An 18,136-nucleotide genomic window follows, 5' to 3' on the forward strand; every position below is an offset into this window, starting at 1 on the left:
AAGCATCAGCCACCTGACCCTTCTTTGAGCCTCATATTTTGTATGGCTCCTGTGCACACTTGCACACTAATACATTTGATGCCTTTTCTCTTGTTATTCTGTCAATTGTCAGTTAATTTCAGCAAATCTTTAGAGGGCAGAGGGGAAACGTTTTTGCTTCATGCTCTTATTCAGTTCTCAGCAAAAATATCAGCTCCTCAGAGATTCACTCTCTAAATCCCCTGCCTAAAGCAGCTGTCCCTCCAATCCCCAGCACCTCTGTCTACCTTGCTCTGATTTGTTTTATTCCTAGCACTTACTACTCTGGAATTTTCTTTTTACGTGTTGATTGTCTGTGTTCCCACCACTCCCAGTAGAATGTAAGCTCCAAGAGAGCAGAAACTATGTCTTTCTTGCTGACCTTTTCGATCTCCAGTTTTCAGAACAGGGCTTAGCACATAGGAAACACCCAATCAATATTTGTTGGATGAATGAAATGCCTGGGGAATAACATGAATCGATATTTCATTGAAAGTGGATCACTGGCTGCTCTGTGGAAAGTAGATTAGAAGGAGGCCAGGCTGGAAGCAAGGAACAAGTGAGCAGCTACTTTGTTGGTGCGAGAGAGAGATGAGATGCCCTTTTGCATGTTAGCTCTTCATAAGAGTTCAGTGAGTTAATTCTACCCTTGTCATCACTCCCTTTGTTTTACAGATGAGGAAACTAAGGCATAGAGAAGTTCCTACAGCCAATCACCTGGGTGGTGCTAGGATTCGAGAATGCAGTCTGGTTTCAGAGTCCATGCCCTTGGCCCCTGTGCCATGCTGCCTTTTGTAACTGTAACTTTTATTTTTCTCTCCAAGCTTTTGCTCATGTTGTTTCTCCTTCTGGAATGTCTTTCATTCTCCGTCTCTTCTATCTGAATACTGCCCATCTGTCAAAGTCCCTCTTGCTCACACATCCTGTTCATCCTGCCCTTTTGTCTGGTATGGATAGTCCATACCACGTGTTTGCATGATTCCTGAGAGTATCTTATCTTACAGACATCTGCAAAGAATCATACACTATCTGAGCTGGAAGAGAAGTAGGAAATATAAAATAAATTTATAGGAGGCCATTGGTTTGGACTCAGCTCTTGCACTAGCCCAACAGACCAAGCCAAAAAGAGTTAGTCCTGCTGAAGTTCCGCGCCAATAAGCTGAAACTGGGATCTTTATGATCTTCTGAGTAGGAGAGAGAAATGGAGGAAGAGAGAGAGAGAGGAGAGAGAAAAAGGGGAGGTGGCGGGGGAGAGAGAGAGAATAGCCAAATTCCCAAACAGGCTAGTTTTAGATGGCATGATAAGGAAGTCCCCTCCACTTTAACCTTTGCAAGAAAAGTAATTTTGAAATGACCAAACGACCAATCCGCTTTTTTGTCTCTGGTTCTGTTTTCCTCAGTTCTTTTCTGTCTATAAAACCAAGCTCCCCTGTTCAGCTCATTGGACCAATCATTATATTGTAGAGTGAGGGGCCCTGCCCAGTTCTACAGAATTGCACCTGTAGTCCCAGCTACTCTGGAGGCTGAGGAAAAGGATCACTTGAACCCAGGAGTTCCAGGATGTAGTACGCTATGATTGCACCTGTGAATAGCTACTGCGTTCCAGCCTGGGCAACATTGCCAGAGTCTCTTAAAAAAAATTAAACTAAACTTTAAATTTGTTGTGATTTTGTCTTTTGACAAAGAAGAAAGGGCAGGGAATTCAATGTGAATTGCCCCAAATCACCCTTGTCAAAACAAGTACTGGCCAATTGCTTTGGTTTTAAATTCTCACTGCATCATGGGAAATGTAGTTTCGAGTCTCCTCTCTCCCGACGTCTCCGTCACTCCGCCGGCGCTTTACGGAACGAGCCGAGTTAATCCGGAAATAACCGAGTGCTCCCGGCAGGCCTTTTCCTGCCCGGCTGCATTCTGGGAAAGGGCAATTTCCGTTACGTGCTAAAGGCTGTGGCGCGCGGGTGTCCACATTCCCACGTGAAGCGCTACGCTAGCATCGCTCCGCGGGCGGCTCCCAGCTCGCCGCGGAGCAGTCCCGGCAGCAGCGGGGGACCGGAAGTGGCTCGCGGAGGCTCAGAAGCTAGTCCCGGAGCCCGGCGTGTGGCGTCTCGGAGCGCGGCGACGGCGCCATGTCCCTGATCTGCTCCAGTGAGTTCTGGCTGCGGCCGAGCGCAGGTCGCCGGAGGCCGGAGAGCGGCGCGGGAGCGTGTGCGGGCCGCTGCGGCGCCTGGGCCGGGGTGGAGGCGGGAATGGGGCGCCCGGGAGGCGTAGCGGTGGCCTGTCAACGCCGCAGCCCTCCCCTCGGAGCGGGGTGCATTTGCGCAGTGCTCCGCAGTTTATATAATGCCTGAGGTTTATTGCCGCAGGCATTGCTGAGGCCAACCGCCTCGTTCTACAGAGTGGAAACAGTCCTGGACAGAGAGATCTGGTGCAGGGGAAACAGCCTTGATGTAGGAGTCTGGAAACTCCACGGTCCGCCTCCCGTTGGCTTTGTGAATTGGCTTAAGGCTCTGGGCCTCGGTTTCCCCATCTGCAAAATTGAGGAGCATTGCACTGGATGTTTTGCGAGGTCTGGCTCGGATAATCGGAGCTTTTGCAATTTGCAAAGGTCACATGATGAGTTAGAGGCAGAGGCAAGGCTACCAGCCAGGTATCTGGCTCCCGGCCTTACACTGTATGACTAATAAAAACAGTCGCACATTTGTAAAGCCCTTATTAGTTTACAACGCGCTTCCAAGTCTGTGATCTCATTTTATCCTCACAAGAATTCCCTGAAGGAGAAATAAAGATCCTGGTTTTGCAGATGAGGACGCAAGGCTCAGGAAGGCCGGGGGCTTATCTAAGGATGCGTAGCTAGTCAGTGGCAGAGCTGGGTGACGTAGTTAGCTGACATGGAGCTTGGACCCTGCCTGAATCCATGCCTTTTCCATACCTTCCACTGCCTTTCCCTTTGATATTTTATCATGACGTTCAGACGTGTCCCTTTAGCTTTTCGTTGTTTCATCAGATTACTCGTTTCCCTTCCCTTTTGCTATTCATTTCCTTCTCTTCTCAGAACCTGTACATTGATCCAAAGAGGGGGAAGAAGGAAGGGAAATGATGGAAAAGGAATCCCTCACAGTGAAGAAATTACAGCTCGCAAAGTACTTTCACATTCATTGTTTCCTTCCAATCTTGGGGAAGCTCTCTTTTACGTTCCCCAGGACGGTCCTTCCTGGCATGGTTCACTCATTTGTTAGATGTTTACCGAGTGCCCGTGGGGCATCTGCATTGTATTGGAAGGGAGAGACCAGCTGTAATCCTTATCCTCAAGGGGTGCACAGACTACGCAGGCAAGCGTGTAAATGATACCTCTATTTCGGGTTGTTGTGAGAACGAATTACTGTACTGTATGCTTAGAGTTGTGCTTGGCAGAGTACTGTGCCATGTAAATGTTTTTATTCTAGTGATTGCCACTTTGCTCCGTGGAATCTTCCAGGTGATAAATGTCTGTCTGTATGCTAATCAGTTGACTGGTAGCTCGCAGACCCTCAGTGGCTTCAGGATGAGGACTAGTCATCTAGAAAGACCAAGGAGATATTAGAAGGTTGGGATTTTCAGTCCTACCCCTCACTTAACCTGGGTAAGGAGAGGAGCTGGAGGTTAAGTTGGTCAGCAGGACCAATGATTTAATGAATCATGCCTTTGTAATGAAGCTTTCATAAAAATCCGAAAGGACAGGATTCAAAGAGCTTCTATATAGCAGAACATGTGGAGGTTCCTGGAGGGTGGGGTGCCCAGGGAGGGCGTTGGAAGCTCTGTGCCCCTTCTCCCATACCTCATCTTATGCACCTCTTCATCTGTATCCTTTGTAATATCCTTTATAATAAACTGGTAAACACAAGTGTTTCCCACAATGCCGTTGAGTCACTGTTGCCAATTAATTGAACCCAAAAAGGGGGTCACGGGACCCTGATTTACTGCTGGTCGATCAGAAGAACAGGTCAAACAACGTGGGGCTTGCAGTTGGCATCTGAAGGGGCAGGGGAGTCTCGTGGGACTAAGTCCTCAACCTTTCTGAGCTGACGCTATCTCCAGGTACCTAGTGTCAGAATTGAATTGGAGGACACCCAGATGGTCACATCTGAGGTCACAGAAATATTTTGTTTTGTGACAGAATAGGAGAAACTGAGTTTGTTATTCCTATGCTCTCAGACTTTATAATTTCTTTGATAATCCCTCTGGAGCTGTAGACTAAAATGGATGGCAGGCATTAGAATAGCTTCATGTGTATCTCCAGATCATGGAGTAAACTGTACTCGTAGATCATTGTTCAAAAATGAGATGGGTGAGGATATGGACTGCTGTTCTCTAGGTGCTTGGCACATAGTAGTTGTTAATGATTATTTGTTGACTGTCTGATTGTCAGGAGACTAATGGAGAAGCTAGTTCCATAGCTGGAAAGCATTCTGGGGCCAGTACAGAACTGACTGAGGGTTAGATGTCTTGCTTCCTGCTAGTTGATTGTGAGGATGCTTAGTCTTGTTGGGGCTAACAGCAAGATTGCCCTCACTCCAAGCTCACTGCCGGCCTTTTCTCTACAGTCTCTAATGAAGTGCCGGAGCACCCATGTGTGTCCCCTGTCTCTAATCATGTTTATGAGCGGCGGCTCATTGAGAAGTACATTGCAGAGAATGGCACCGACCCCATCAACAACCAGCCTCTCTCCGAGGAGCAGCTCATTGACATCAAAGGTGCCTATTGGCTGCTTTAGTCTAGGGCCATCTTAGCTCAGAGCCTGAGCGGATGGGAGGTGGTGTGAGTGCACTGGAGGAAGATACGGTGGGCCGTTAATGGCTAAAAGTAAAAGACGGGATGGCTGGGGCGTCCCCTGGGTTCTGCTCTTCATACCTGCTTTTCCTTTCGGCAGTTGCTCACCCAATCCGGCCCAAGCCTCCCTCAGCCACCAGCATCCCGGCCATTCTGAAAGCCTTGCAGGATGAGTGGGTGAGTTCCTGCAAGAGAATCGGTGTCTTCCCCACTTGAAGAGAGTGCATCGCTGGGCTAGGACTTGGGGGTGGGAAGGATGGAGCATTATTCAGAGGGTAAACTGTGTGACATCGGGAACTTGTTTTATTCTTCATCGTATCCCTGGCACTGGGAGCAGCACCAGGAATACGATGTAGGTGCTGTAGAAATATGAATTGAATGATTGAGTACATCCTGCGCACAGTGCCTGACACAGCCAGGGTGATCAATAAGCAGCAGCAGCCATGTTGTTATTCCCTTTACAAAGCTGACGGCGTGGCAGCTGGGATTTCCAGTAAACTAGGGAAGGTGGTGTGGGAAAGAGCTGACTCCCAGTCCTGTCTCTGTGCCCGTGTTTGGCTTGGGGCAGGAGCTCAAGAGCGTTTGCCGGCACATTCATGGTTGCTGGGATGTTGTTTGGGTCACCGGTACTGGGCTAGGCTGTGGGATAGAAGGCAGCATCCCCTCAGGTGCTCCCTGCTGCCCCCACTTCCCCTCACAGTGATACTTGCCTCCTCCAGGATGCAGTCATGCTGCACAGCTTCACTCTGCGCCAGCAGCTGCAGACAACCCGGCAGGAGTTGTCACACGCTCTGTACCAGCACGATGCCGCCTGCCGTGTCATTGCCCGTCTCACCAAGGAAGTCACTGCTGCCCGAGAAGGTGCAGCCTCTCCCCAGCCATCCCCCACCCTGGGCTGGTTCTGCTTTGTGGTATCCCATTTCTAACGTCGTTTTTTCTCTCAGCTCTGGCTACCCTGAAACCACAGGCTGGTCTCATTGTGCCCCAGGCTGTGCCAAGTTCCCAACCAAGTGTTGTGGTGAGTGTCCCCCTTTCCGTACCAGCAGCCCATTTGTGTGCAGTGGCCCATAGAGCTGTCCTTATGCAAGTGTCTTTGGTGCTCTGCGCCCCTCACCTTCACCTTTCTTCTCCTTAGGGTGCGGGTGAGCCAATGGATTTGGGTGAGCTGGTGGGAATGACCCCAGAGATTATTCAGAAGGTAAGTCCTGCTCTCACCTGGTGGGAGTGCAGATGGGCACTTACTTTTCACCGTCTGTCTGGAGTCCATCGTGACTAAAATCGCTATCCTTTTGGGGGTTGAGTGGTACAGAGCATGGACACTGGGACCAGATTGCCTGGGTTTGTATTTTGATGCCACCACTTATAAGCTTTATGACCTTGGCTTACTTAGTCAACCCTTCTGTGTCTCATTTCCCTAGCTTCTATATGAGAATATAATAATATCCACTGTATCGGCTTGTGAGAATTTAAAAGATTTAATTACTGATAAGTGCACCTTTTAGCTCTTATTGTTATTGGGATTCTTTGCAGATAGTAAACTACTTTGTTGTATGTTTTCTTGCTTTTTTTCTATGAGGGCGATAGGACAGGAATTATAATCTCTATTTTAAGGGACAGGTGAAAGGCACATTTAAGAGGCAGAGCTGGGCTCCCGATTGCAAGTCTGGTGGAATTCTCATTTGCAGGGCTTGATGGTATTTTTCTCAGCAGTTCAAATTATCAGCATGTGTCTGAGCCCTTGTCTTACAGGCATATAGACCTATGGGAGCTCTGCAGTCCTGGCTTATATTCTTGCTCTGCCATTTATCACTTCTGTGACCTTGGGTAATTGACTTCGCTTCTCTGAGGCTCAGTTTCCTCAGCTGTAAAATAGTCATCAACACCCGCCTCATAAAGCTGAGATGGAAGTAAAAAGAGAGAATGCTTGTAAACCTGTAATGTAGAAGTTGGCAGATAACAAGTTCTTGGTGATGCTTGTGAAAGCACAGGTGTGACCAGCATTCAATGTGCTTTTCTCCTTTTAAGATAATTTGTCTTACATTGAGCCTGTTCTTCCCCAGCTTCAAGACAAGGCCACTGTGCTAACTACAGAGCGCAAGAAGGTGAGTTCTCTTCTGAAGCCAAGAGAAGGAGCTGGCCTGGGGGGAGGCAGTTGACCCCTTAGGTGAAAGGGGCATGGCTGAATCTTGGATTCATTGCTGCCCTTCTTTGGGGGCTTTTTCATTTTCTCAGAGGGGGAAGACTGTGCCTGAGGAGCTGGTGAAGCCAGAAGAGCTCAGCAAATACCGGCAGGTGGCGTCCCACGTGGTGAGTGTCTGGGTCTCCACTGTCTTGGAGACAGCCCTCCTGCTTTGTTTCTGGAGGAGCGGGTCAGCATGGGGAGTGCTGAGTGGAGAGCCGTCCCAGGCTTCTGGCACTGTTTCTCACCTGGGCTGCTGAGTTGTCAGGGCTCCTCTTCCTGCCCAGCTGTGGGTTTCCCAGCGATGCAGTAAGGGAATTACCACACCAGGCAGATAGCCAAGAGGTATGGGTAAGGAATAGAACTCCCCTGAGAACGTGGGTGACTGGGATGGCAGTAGGGGAGGTCTATGGCTTTGTGGCCTGCTGTGATTTGGCTGTGACAGGGTTTGGTGTATCTCTCTCAAAGGGGTTGCACAGTGCCAGCATTCCTGGGATCCTGGCCCTGGACCTCTGTCCGTCCGACACCAACAAGATCCTCACGGGTGAGAATCTGGGCCTAGCCCAGCAGGCCAAAATGGAGAGGAGTGGCGGGGAAGATGCATGCTCGTTGTCCTCTTGGTGGGCACGGGATAAAAGCATTTCCTTCAGCAAAAGGGCCTGGGTGGGTCTGACTCATTATTTGGTCTCTTTGTGTTGCCTCTAGGTGGGGCAGATAAAAATGTCGTTGTGTTTGACAAAAGTTCTGAACAAATCCTGGCTACCCTCAAAGGCCATACCAAGAAGGTCACCAGTGTGGTGTTTCACCCTTCCCAGGTAAGGACTTCTAGCCACCCTTGGTTCTTTCCTTGGCTGTTGTTTGTCCCCCAGCCCCTGCTGTCTCTGTGTGAACTGACGCTGAGAAAGAGCTCCAACTCCTGAGACTGGACACTTGGAGGGGCTTCACTTTGGAGTTCTGGAGATTGCCCTTTGCTCTGCGTGAGACCTTCTAAAGCAGTGGTGTCTCAACCAGGGAGAGAAAGGAACTGTGTAGTTTGACAAGCATATTATTCACTTAAATATTTTATATTAGGGAAAGAAAAAATCCTGTAGTGTTCATAATACAAACTACAGAAAACAACGCTCAGCACAGTCTTGACTCACAGGTATGAGGAAGACAGATACATCTGCTTTCCCATGATCCTCCAAGAGGGGTAAAAACCATGTTGGCTATTGAAAATGGTGTGGGTTGTAAACAGAACGTCTGGTTTACAGAGTAAAGGTAACTCATGGGACCAGAAGAATGACATTATGGGATTCGAATTTTAAGCCTAAGACAGTTTGGGTTTAGGGCTGCAGGACAGTGGTTGGTTAGTGCTTCCCAGTCAAGCTCTCCCTTGGACGTTAGGGCAATGAGAAATATAAGAATAACATGGTGAATTTTTCATGACTGAATTTATTCAAATCCAAAGCAGTATTTCCTTGCTTATGGGATGTTAATAGTTATGTCTCCTGAAATTGTATTGCTAAAAAAGATGGCCGTTATTTTTACCTTATGGCTTTTAATGTCTTAACTAAACAAAAAAATTGGTAAGTGAAACGAAATTCTCTCCCTGCCCCAAGTTTTTTGGAAAATTAACTTACCGTGGAAATCCGTAAATGTGGGATGTGCTGAAATACGACCATGCAGCCCCTTACAGTGCCCGTACTGCTCAGACCTGTGCCATGCAGTACAGTACCGGTTAGGTACATGTGGCTATTTAAATTTCAATGAAATAGAATAAAAAATTCAGTCCCTCAGTGGTACTAGCTACATGTTTCCTTTGGTCCTGAGAATGGGGTGGGAAAATTGCCCTATATTGCAGTTAGTTAGCCTTTTTACCACTAGATGGCGAGGTCTCCTACACAAGGCCTGATGCTGTATGAGTTACCAGTTTAATAGCGTTTACCATTGGCTGTGTTGGGCACCATTGGGTGGGTAGGTGGTTCCAGGGAGCGTAGGGCTGAAAGGAGAAGCAGTTGTTGGTAGTTGTGGGCATCCCCAGCCCCCTTTTATAAGATTGTTATGATCTATATCCTTTTTCCGACTCTGATATTCTCTGATATTTGTTTTCCTTTTAGGACCTGGTGTTTTCTGCTTCCCCTGATGCCACTATTAGGATTTGGTCGGTCCCCAATGCGTCTTGTGTACAGGTGGTTCGGGCCCACGAGAGTGCTGTGACCGGCCTCAGCCTTCATGCCACTGGTGACTATCTCCTGAGCTCCTCCGATGATCAGGTGCGGTCCCAGCCAGTGCCCTGAAGAGGCCTGCTGATCCCCAAGCTTGAACATCCAGGGTTGCAGGAACATCTTCCCACCCCAGCTGGTTCTCCAGAACCTGAAAGGAGAATGTTTCCTTTGCTGGGAGGTGCTAGGCTTGCCAGGGTTTGCCAAACCAGGGGCTCTGCCTTCCTGAAGGGCCACCAAAGCCTGGGACCCACTCACTTTCTCACTGACTCCATTGTCTCTTTCTTTCTTTTTTTTTTTTTTTCTTTTTTTCCAGTACTGGGCTTTCTCTGACATCCAGACAGGGCGTGTGCTTACCAAGGTGACAGATGAGACCTCTGGCTGCTGTAAGTTGCCTCGTAGGCACTCAGCTTTTTGTTTGCTGTTTATCATTTATTTTTACGTTTTATTTAGTCATTTGCTTATTTGTTCTAAAGATACATTTACCGCCAGCACCTGTCTAGTGCCAGGCTTTGTCCTGGGTGCATTGACGAATGTGAAGAACAAGGAACCTACCTTTGCTGCTCTTAGTCTCTCCCCGGTGGGCTCTAACCACAGGTCCGTCTTCCCTCCTCCACAGCTCTCACCTGTGCACAGTTCCACCCTGACGGACTCATCTTTGGAACGGGAACTATGGACTCTCAGATCAAGATCTGGGACTTGAAGGTAGGAGAACATGGTAGGCCTCCATCTGAGGCCCTGGGCCAGAGGGAGCATCTGTGACAGTGCAGGGCTGATTGGTTGCTTATGGCACCTGGCCCTGAGGGTGGAATGACACTGGCTATGCATGTGTGATATGATGGTGTGGTCTGGGGGGTCCTGCTGGCTGTCCTTCCTGGAAGGACAGTGGCGGACATCTCAGGTAGGAGCTTGCTGAGCCCCATTTTTTTTCCTCTCATGATGTATGGGTAACATATTTTACTACCCACCGCCACTGTAGGAACGTACCAATGTGGCCAACTTTCCTGGCCACTCGGGCCCCATCACCAGCATCGCCTTCTCTGAGAATGGTTACTACCTGGCGACAGCGGCTGATGACTCCTCTGTTAAGCTCTGGGATCTGCGCAAGCTTAAGAACTTTAAGACGTTGCAGCTGGATAGCAACTTCGAGGTGTGCCCCTCTCCCTCCCCAGCTTCCCACTATGTCTCTTTATTTGTTGATTATTGAATTAATCTCATTGCTTCTGCTTATCTGCAATTGCCCCATAGTTTCTGTTCCCCTCGTGTGACCTTTCTTTTTCTGACAGGTAAAGTCACTGATCTTTGACCAGAGTGGGACCTACCTGGCCCTTGGGGGCACGGATGTCCAGATCTACATCTGCAAACAATGGACGGAGATTCTTCACTTTACAGGTAGAGGCTGGTCTTGGGCTCCTGGGGTCTCTAGGTGCCCAGGCCTGGAGGGAAGCCGCACTGGGTTAGGAATCTCTAAGGCTTGCATGAATTTACCTAAGCAGCTTTTGGTTACCTCCTAAGGCAGAGCTTTATGGCTAAGGAAGCAGACTGAGACTGCATGGCAGTAAATGCTAGTATTAGCTCTGCCACTTTCTTGCCTTGTGGCATTGGGCAGGTTGCTGGAGGAAGAGAAAACTCCTCCCTCTGAAGGTTTGCTAACTGAATCTGAAATAAATGAACATTAGAGTGACAGGAAGAAAGCCATTTTAATTCTGTGTATATGCACAAGAGTCCCACAAAACATTAGACTTGCAGAGGGTCAGATGATTGAAGATCATACAGTCACGTTGCTTAATAATGGGGATATGTTCTGAGAAATATCTTGTTAGGCGATTTCGCCATGTGCGACCATTATAGAGTGTATTTACACATATCTAGATGGTGTAGCCCACTACACACCAAGGCTAGTGCCATAACCTTAGTATAGTCTATTATTGCTCCTAGGCTACAAACCTGTACAGTGTATTAAATGTACTGAATACAGTTATAACACAATGGTAAGTATTTGTGTATCGAAACAGATCTAAACGTAGAAAAGGTTCAGTAAAAATATGGTATGAGAGATTGTTAAAAAGTGGTACACTGGTATATGGTGCTTGCCATGAATGGAGCTTGCAGGACTGGAAGTGGCTTTCAGTGAGTGAGTGGTGAGTGAATGTGAAGGCCTAGGACTTTACCGTACACTGACTGCTGTAGACTTTATAAACACAGTACACTTAGGTTCTACTAAATTTATAAAATGCTTTTTTTCAGTAATAAATTAGCCTTAGCTAACTTTTATACTTTATAAACTTAAAAAATTGACTCTTTTGTAACAACATTTAGCTTAAAGCAAACATTGTACAGCTGTACAAAAATGTTGACTCTCTTTATATCCTTGTTCTATAACCTTTTTTCTGTTTTCTAATATTTTTATATTTTACTTTTTAATCTTTTCCTGTTAAAAACTAAGACACAAACACACATTAGCCTAGGCCTACGGAGGGTCAGGATCACCAGCTGTGTTAGTCCGTTCTCACACTGTTATGAAGAACTGCCTGAGACTGGGTAATTTATAAGGGAAAGAGGTTTAATGACTCACAGTGACTGGGGAGGCCTCAGGAAGCTCACAATCATGGTAGAAGGGAAAGCAGCAGCAGGAGAGGCAAATGCTGAGCAAAGGGGGTAAAGTCCCTTGATAAAACCAGATCTCGTGAGAACTCACTATCATGAGAACAGCATGGGAGTAACCACCTCCATGATTCCATTACTTCTCACCGGGTTCCTCCCACATGTGAAGATTATGGGCACTACAATTCAAGATGAGCTTTGAGTGGAGGCACAGCCATATCACCAACATCACTGTCTTCACCTCCACGTCTTGTCCCACTGGAAGGTCCCAGGGGCCACTAACACGCATAGATCTGTCATCTCCTTTGATGATAATGCCTTCTTCCTAGATACCTCTTGAAAGGGCCTGCCTGGTGCTGTTTTACAGTTAACTTTTTATAAGTAGAAAGAGTATACTTAAAATAATACCAAAAAGTGCAGTATAGGTATACCTTGTCTTTTTGCACTCAGCTTTATTCTGCTTCGTGGATCCTTTGTTTTTTGTGAATGGAAGGTTTTTGGCAGCCCTGCCCCAAGTGGGTCTGTCAGTTCCATTTTTACAACAGTGTATGTTCCCTTTGTGTCTGTGTGTCACATTTTGGTAATTCACAACAGCATTTCAAACTTTTTCGTGATATGTATCCATTATGGTGATCTCTGATTTATTAATGATCTTTGATGTCGCTATTGTAATTGTTTGGGGGGCACCATGAACTGTGCCCATATAAGATGTTGAATTTCATTGGTAAATGAAATGGTGTATGTGTTCTGACCATTCCACCCACCAGCTGTTCCCCCATCTCTCTCCCTCTCAGACCTCCCTGTTCCCTTAGACACAACAGTATTGAAACTAGGCCAGTTAATAACCATATTATGGCCTCTAAGTGCACAAGTGAAAGAAAGAGTCCCATGTCTCTTACTTGAAATTAAACGACATGATTAAGCTTAGGGAGGAAGCATGTGAAAAGCCAAATAGGCCAAAAACTAGGCCTCTTACACCAAATGTTAGTCAAATTATGAATGCAAAGGAAAATTATTGAAGGAAATTGAAAGTGCTACTCCAGTGAACACACGAATGATAAGAAAGTGGAACATCCTTATTGCTGATCTGGAGATAATTTCAGTGGTCTGGATAGAAGACCAGACCAGCCGCAACATTCCCTTAAGCCAAAGCCTAATTCAGAGCAAGATCCTAACTCTTAAATTCTGTGAAGGCTGAGACAGGTGAGGAAGCTACAGAGGAAAAATTTGAAGCCAGCAGAGGTTGGTTCATGAGGTTTAAGGAAAGAAGCCGTCTCCATAGCAGAAAAGTGCGAGGTGAAGCAGCAGATGGTGATGTGGAAGCTGCAGTGAGTTATCTGGAAGACCTAGCTAAGATAATCAATGACGGCTACACTCAACGACAGATTTTCACTGTAGACAAAATAGCCTTCTGTTGGAAGAAGGTGACGTCTAAAACTTTCACAGGTAGAAGTCAGTGCCTGGTTTCAAAGCTGCAAGGGACAGAGTGCCTCCCTTGTTAGGACTAATGCAGCTGGTGATTTTCCATTGAAGCCAAAGCTCATTTAGTGTTCAGAAAATTGTAGGACCCTTAAGAATGTAGGGCCAAATCTACTCTGCCTCTGCCTGTGAATGGGACAGCAGAGTCTGGATGACAACACATCTGTTCACAGCATGGTTTACTGACTGTTTTTTAAGCCCACCATTAAGAGGTACTGTTGAGAAAAATAGATTCCTTTCAAAATATGACAGTGCACCTCATTACCCTAAAGCTCAGATGGAGATGTTTCATGCCTGTTAACATCACATCCAGTCGTCAGCTTACGGATCAAGGAGTAATTTTGACTTTCCAATCTTATTATTTAAGAAATACATTTCGTAAAGCTATAGCTGCCATGGGTAGTGATTCTTTTGATGGATCTGACAAAGTACATTGAAAACCTGTTAAGGATTCACCATTCTACATGCCCTTAAAAGCGTTTGTGACTCATGGAAGGAGGTTAAACTACCAGCCTTAAGAGGAGTTTGGAAGAAATTGATTCCAAGCCTTCAGCCCTCATGGATGACTTTGAGGGATTGAAGACCTCAGGGGAGGGAGTAACTGCAGACGTGGAGGAAATGGTGAGAGAACTAGAGTAAGAGGTGGAGTCTAAAAATGTGACTGAATTGCTCCAATCTCGTGTTCAAGCTGTAACGGATGAGGAGCTGTTAGGGATGAGGAAAGAAGGTGGTTTCTTGACGGAATCTGCTCCTGGTGAAGATGCCGTGACATTGTTGAAATGATAAAGAAGGGTTTAGAATATTACGTAAACTGAGTTGATGAAGCAGGTGCAGAGTTTGAGAGGATTGATTCCAGTTTTGAAAGTTCAGCTGTGGGTAAAATGCTCTCAAACAACGGCCATCAGAGAACTCTTTTGTCAAAGGAAGAGTCAAATGATGTGGCGAACTTCATTGTGGTCTTAAGAAATTGCCACAGCCACTGCAGCCTTCAGCAAGCACTACCCCTGTCAGTTAGTAGCCATCAGCATCAAGGCAAGACCCCCCCGGTGGGTCTTGGAAAAAGATTACAACTCACTGAAGTCTTTGATGGCTTTTAGCATGTTTTAGTAATAAAGTATTTTTGATTAGGTATGTACATTGTTTTACCAGACATAATGTTATTACACGTTCAATAGACTATAGTATAAACATAACTTTTTTTTTTTTTTTTTGAGGTGGAGTCTTGCTGTATCACTTAGATTAGAGTACAGTGACACGATCTTGGCTCACAGCAACCTCTGCCTCCTGGGTTAAAGCTGTTCTCCTGCCTCAGCCTCCCAAATAGCTGGGATTACAGGCGCGCACCATCACACTTGGCTAATGTTTGTCTTTTTAGTAGAGACGGGGTTTCACCATGTTGGCCAGTCTGGTTTTGAACTCCTGACTCAAGCGATCCACCCACCTTCGCCTCCCAAAGTGCTGGGATTAGAGGCATGAGGCAGTGTGCCTGGCTAACATAGCTTACATGTACTGACAAACCAAAAAAATTTGTGTGCCTTGCCTTATTGCAATATTTGCTTTATTGGTGGTCTGGAGCTGAACCAGCAATATCTCTGAGGTATGCCTGTACAATAACCAGTAATGTAGTTATTTGTGATTATTAAGTATTCTGTACTGTACCTAATTGTGTAACACTTTTTTTTTTTTTTTTTGAGACGGAGTCTCGCTCTCACCCAGGCTGGAGTGCAATGGCACGGTCTCGGCTCACTGCAGCCTCCCTCTCCCAGGTTCAAGCGATTCTCCTGCCTTAGCCTCCCAAGTAGCTGGGACAACAGGCACATACCACCACACTTGGCTAATTTTTTTTTTTTTTTTTTTTTGTATTTTTAGTAGAGATGGGGTTTCACTATGTTGGCCAGGCTGGTCTCGAACTCCTGACCTCGTGATCCACCCACCTCAGCCTCCCAAAGTGCTGGGATTACAGGTGTGAGCCACCGCCCCCGGCTGTGTTATACTTCTGTACAACTGGCAGTGTAGATTTGTTTATACCTGTATCCCCACAAACGTGAGTAATGCATTGCACTGTGACATGATGGTGGTTATAACATCACTCGGTGGAGGGGGAGTTGGTTGACTCCAGGTGTGATCCTAAATCTAGAAGGAATTTGGCCAGTGGAGTGAATCTTTCACCTCCACTGTAATCTTATGGGACAATCGTTTGTGCGGTCCGTTGCTGACATGTCATGTGACACGACCCTGTAGCATCGTGAGCTGCAGAAGGGAGTAGGGGCCTGGGTTCCTGGGGGTGCTGTCGACACAGTTTCTGTGCGGGTGTGAGGGGTAATGCACTCCAAGTCTTTCAGGTAATAAAAGTTGTCTCAGAGCAGACCTTAGATAAATAATACACGATAGCCTGTGACAAAGACTGGCTGGCACAGTGTCTGGCATGTTCTCTCTTGTGATACCAGTTCATTTCCCCTGGTTGAGATTCCCAGGGAGGGGCTTCATGATGTTCCTTTCAGATGATCTGCCCTTCGATAAGAGAAAGAGGGCGAGAGACCTTGGTTCAAAGTCCTCAGCATGCCAAACCACCGTACTTTGGGGTATTGTTTTCTGAGATCCAACGTTACTTAATGTCTCTGGAGCCTCAGAAAAGTGGGAATGATAACAGTACAGACTCAGTGGGGTTGTTGAGGTTTAGATGAAAATACATACAGGTGCTTGCTGACATACGCTTGGCCACATCCTGATAAATCCATCGTAGGCTGAAAATATTGCAAGTCAAAGCATGGTAAATCGGGGACTGTCTGTGAATATGTAGGTTAGAACAGTGCCTGGCACATAGTCAGGATTTGCAGTTCTTACTCAGCATTGTGTCTTAGAGCAGTGAATAAGACAGACCTGATTTGGACACTTATGAAATTTATGGTCAGGTTAGGGAGGCAGATGTAGATTGATTTCACACACATACATTTAATTGCAATTGAAAGTGCAAGAGAAGCAAAGTATGAGCTGCTGAGAGAATGGGTAACGGTTTCTAACCTAACAGTTACGTGGCTGTGGCTACGTGACTCTCCGTTTCAGAGCTTTACTCCTTCATCTAGCAAATGGGAATATTGGCATGGCTTTGCAGAGTGTGACAGCTGGTGTTGTGGAGGTGGCATGCTAATATGCTGGTAACAGGGGTGCCTGGTGCTCACTTCAGATGCTGTGTGAATGGGAGCTACTGCTGTCTCTGTTGATGAAATTCTTGTCCTCATTAGCAGGTTGTGAGCAGGATACAAGATACTTCTTATTGCCTCGGATTCTCCTGAGCCCTGCTCAGTGTGTTTGTGTAACAAAGGTGTCCATTCTAACTGTATGGCTCACTGGTTTTCACCTGTACTGTACCTGGTGTTTTGATTTGGAGCTGAGTTACGTAGCCGAAAATACAGTGTGCGCTTTTTAATGGGGAGTTGGTGGACTCCAGATGTGATCCTAAATCTAGAAGGAATTTGGCTAGATGTTCATGAATTTCCCAATCCCATGAGCCCAGCCTCATCTGTCCCTTATCTGGTCCTGCTCTGTGTTAGGGGCCTGAGTGCCCTGGAGTTGGAACCCTATGAGCTAGGACGTGCCCATGGACTGTTCCCCTTGCGAGCAGGAAGTGAGCACTAGGGATAAACAAGCCGAGCACTGAGATTTTCAGCTAAACCGAGCTGAATTGCAGTTACCCAGAAAGCTCAGGTGAGAACGGGGCTGGCATTGCTTTATTAATTCATCCCACCAGTGAAAAGTGCCAGGCACTGAAGGAGGCACTGGGGGTAGTGTGCAGGTCAGACTAGGGAAAGCAAACAGGAGCTTGCAGTGTGATAAATGCTAAGTAGGGAAGGCCTGGTTGTAAGGGAGCATGTTATCGGGGATCTGTGTTCAGCTTAAAGGAGGATAAAGGAGGAAAAGCCTTCTCACGGTTGCCTCTTGTTTCTTTCCTCAGAGCATAGCGGCCTGACCACAGGGGTGGCCTTCGGACATCATGCCAAGTTTATCGCTTCAACAGGCATGGACAGAAGCCTCAAGTTCTACAGCCTGTAGGCCCCGGCCCTTCTGATGGAAGCTGGGCCTCATCTCAGTAGAGGGGTAGAATTAGGGTTTGGGGGTGGGAAATCTATGGGGGGAGGGCGCTCAGTGGGGTGGGACATTATCATTTCACTCTGGTCTGAGTGGTGGCCTGAGAACCATGGTGGCATGGACCACCATCATCCATGCACTTCCAGGCCCCATGGAAATGGACGTGGAAGGAAGAACTGTCACTCTCTAAAGGCCTAGGGTCGGTGCCTAGGGCCTCTCCCTTCCTGTCGTTCAATGGCCTTGGTGGTGGCTGTTCCACACCCATTTTGTTGCAGTTCCTGTGAGACAGGAGAGGCTGAGCCAAGGGAACTGTGAAGGGGAGGGCAGGAGGGCTTATGCAGGGTTTTGTAAGCAGTGATCTAGTTTCATTAAAAAAAATAAACATAACCACCTCCCTGTGTCTATCTGCACCAGGAGCGCCCTGGGCCGGGAAGGTCAAGAGGAGGGAGCACACAGTGGGACATTGGCTCAAGGGAAGCTCATCTTCCTTTCCTTTCACAGCGGAAATAAAAACAAATCTGCAGATGAAATCTGCCATGTTCCTGCAGTTCTTGACCTTGTGTTTCAAGGGCCTCAAGTCAGTGGTGCTGCCACTTGCCTTGTGGACTTGGTTTCTTACACAAGCCTGGAAGGTGAGGGAGCCCTGCAGGAAAGATGGGCTGGATCTTGCTGGTGAGGCGGCCTGAGCATCTCCATCAGGGTTTTTTAGCTGTAGGTGCTAGAAAGCCTGTTCTCAGCTGGCATAAGTCAAAAAGGAGAT

General features: G+C 47.0%; 1 protein-coding gene across 3 annotated transcripts; it reads left to right on the forward strand.

Moving 5' to 3' along the window:
• The first annotated feature begins 374 nt into the window (after nt 1-374).
• On the forward strand, nt 375-17,766 carry PRPF19 (pre-mRNA processing factor 19). 3 transcript variants are annotated; one of them, XM_032283268.1, is made up of 17 exons: nt 375-385; nt 2,075-2,163; nt 4,599-4,748; nt 4,925-5,001; nt 5,544-5,685; nt 5,769-5,842; nt 5,960-6,022; nt 6,885-6,926; nt 7,057-7,131; nt 7,472-7,547; nt 7,709-7,818; nt 9,103-9,258; nt 9,524-9,593; nt 9,827-9,912; nt 10,187-10,357; nt 10,494-10,599; nt 17,243-17,766. In XM_032283268.1, the coding sequence occupies exons 2-17, from the start codon at nt 2,145-2,147 to the stop codon at nt 17,338-17,340; spliced, it is 1,515 nt and encodes a 504-aa protein (XP_032139159.1). In that variant the 5' UTR covers nt 375-385; nt 2,075-2,144; the 3' UTR covers nt 17,341-17,766. The 3 variants fall into 3 exon arrangements, with proteins under 3 accessions (XP_032139159.1, XP_032139160.1, XP_032139158.1); XM_032283269.1 differs by lacking the exon at nt 375-385 and adding an exon at nt 3,071-3,158 and having other exon boundaries at nt 1,924-2,163; XM_032283267.1 differs by lacking the exon at nt 375-385 and having other exon boundaries at nt 1,940-2,163.
• Nucleotides 17,767-18,136: the final 370 nt, after the last annotated feature.

This window comes from Sapajus apella, unplaced genomic scaffold, assembly GCF_009761245.1.
Source record: "Sapajus apella isolate SASKATOON/1434 unplaced genomic scaffold, GSC_monkey_1.0 scaffold14, whole genome shotgun sequence".
NCBI lineage: Eukaryota > Metazoa > Chordata > Mammalia > Primates > Cebidae > Sapajus > Sapajus apella.

Excerpts from the sequence above, each read along its gene's own strand:
- PRPF19 (XM_032283268.1), top strand. Across the intron at positions 6,023-6,884 it reads CCCCAGAGATTATTCAGAAG|CTTCAAGACAAGGCCACTGT; the intron begins GTAAGTCCTGCT and ends GTTCTTCCCCAG. Across the intron at positions 9,913-10,186 it reads TCAAGATCTGGGACTTGAAG|GAACGTACCAATGTGGCCAA; the intron begins GTAGGAGAACAT and ends CCGCCACTGTAG.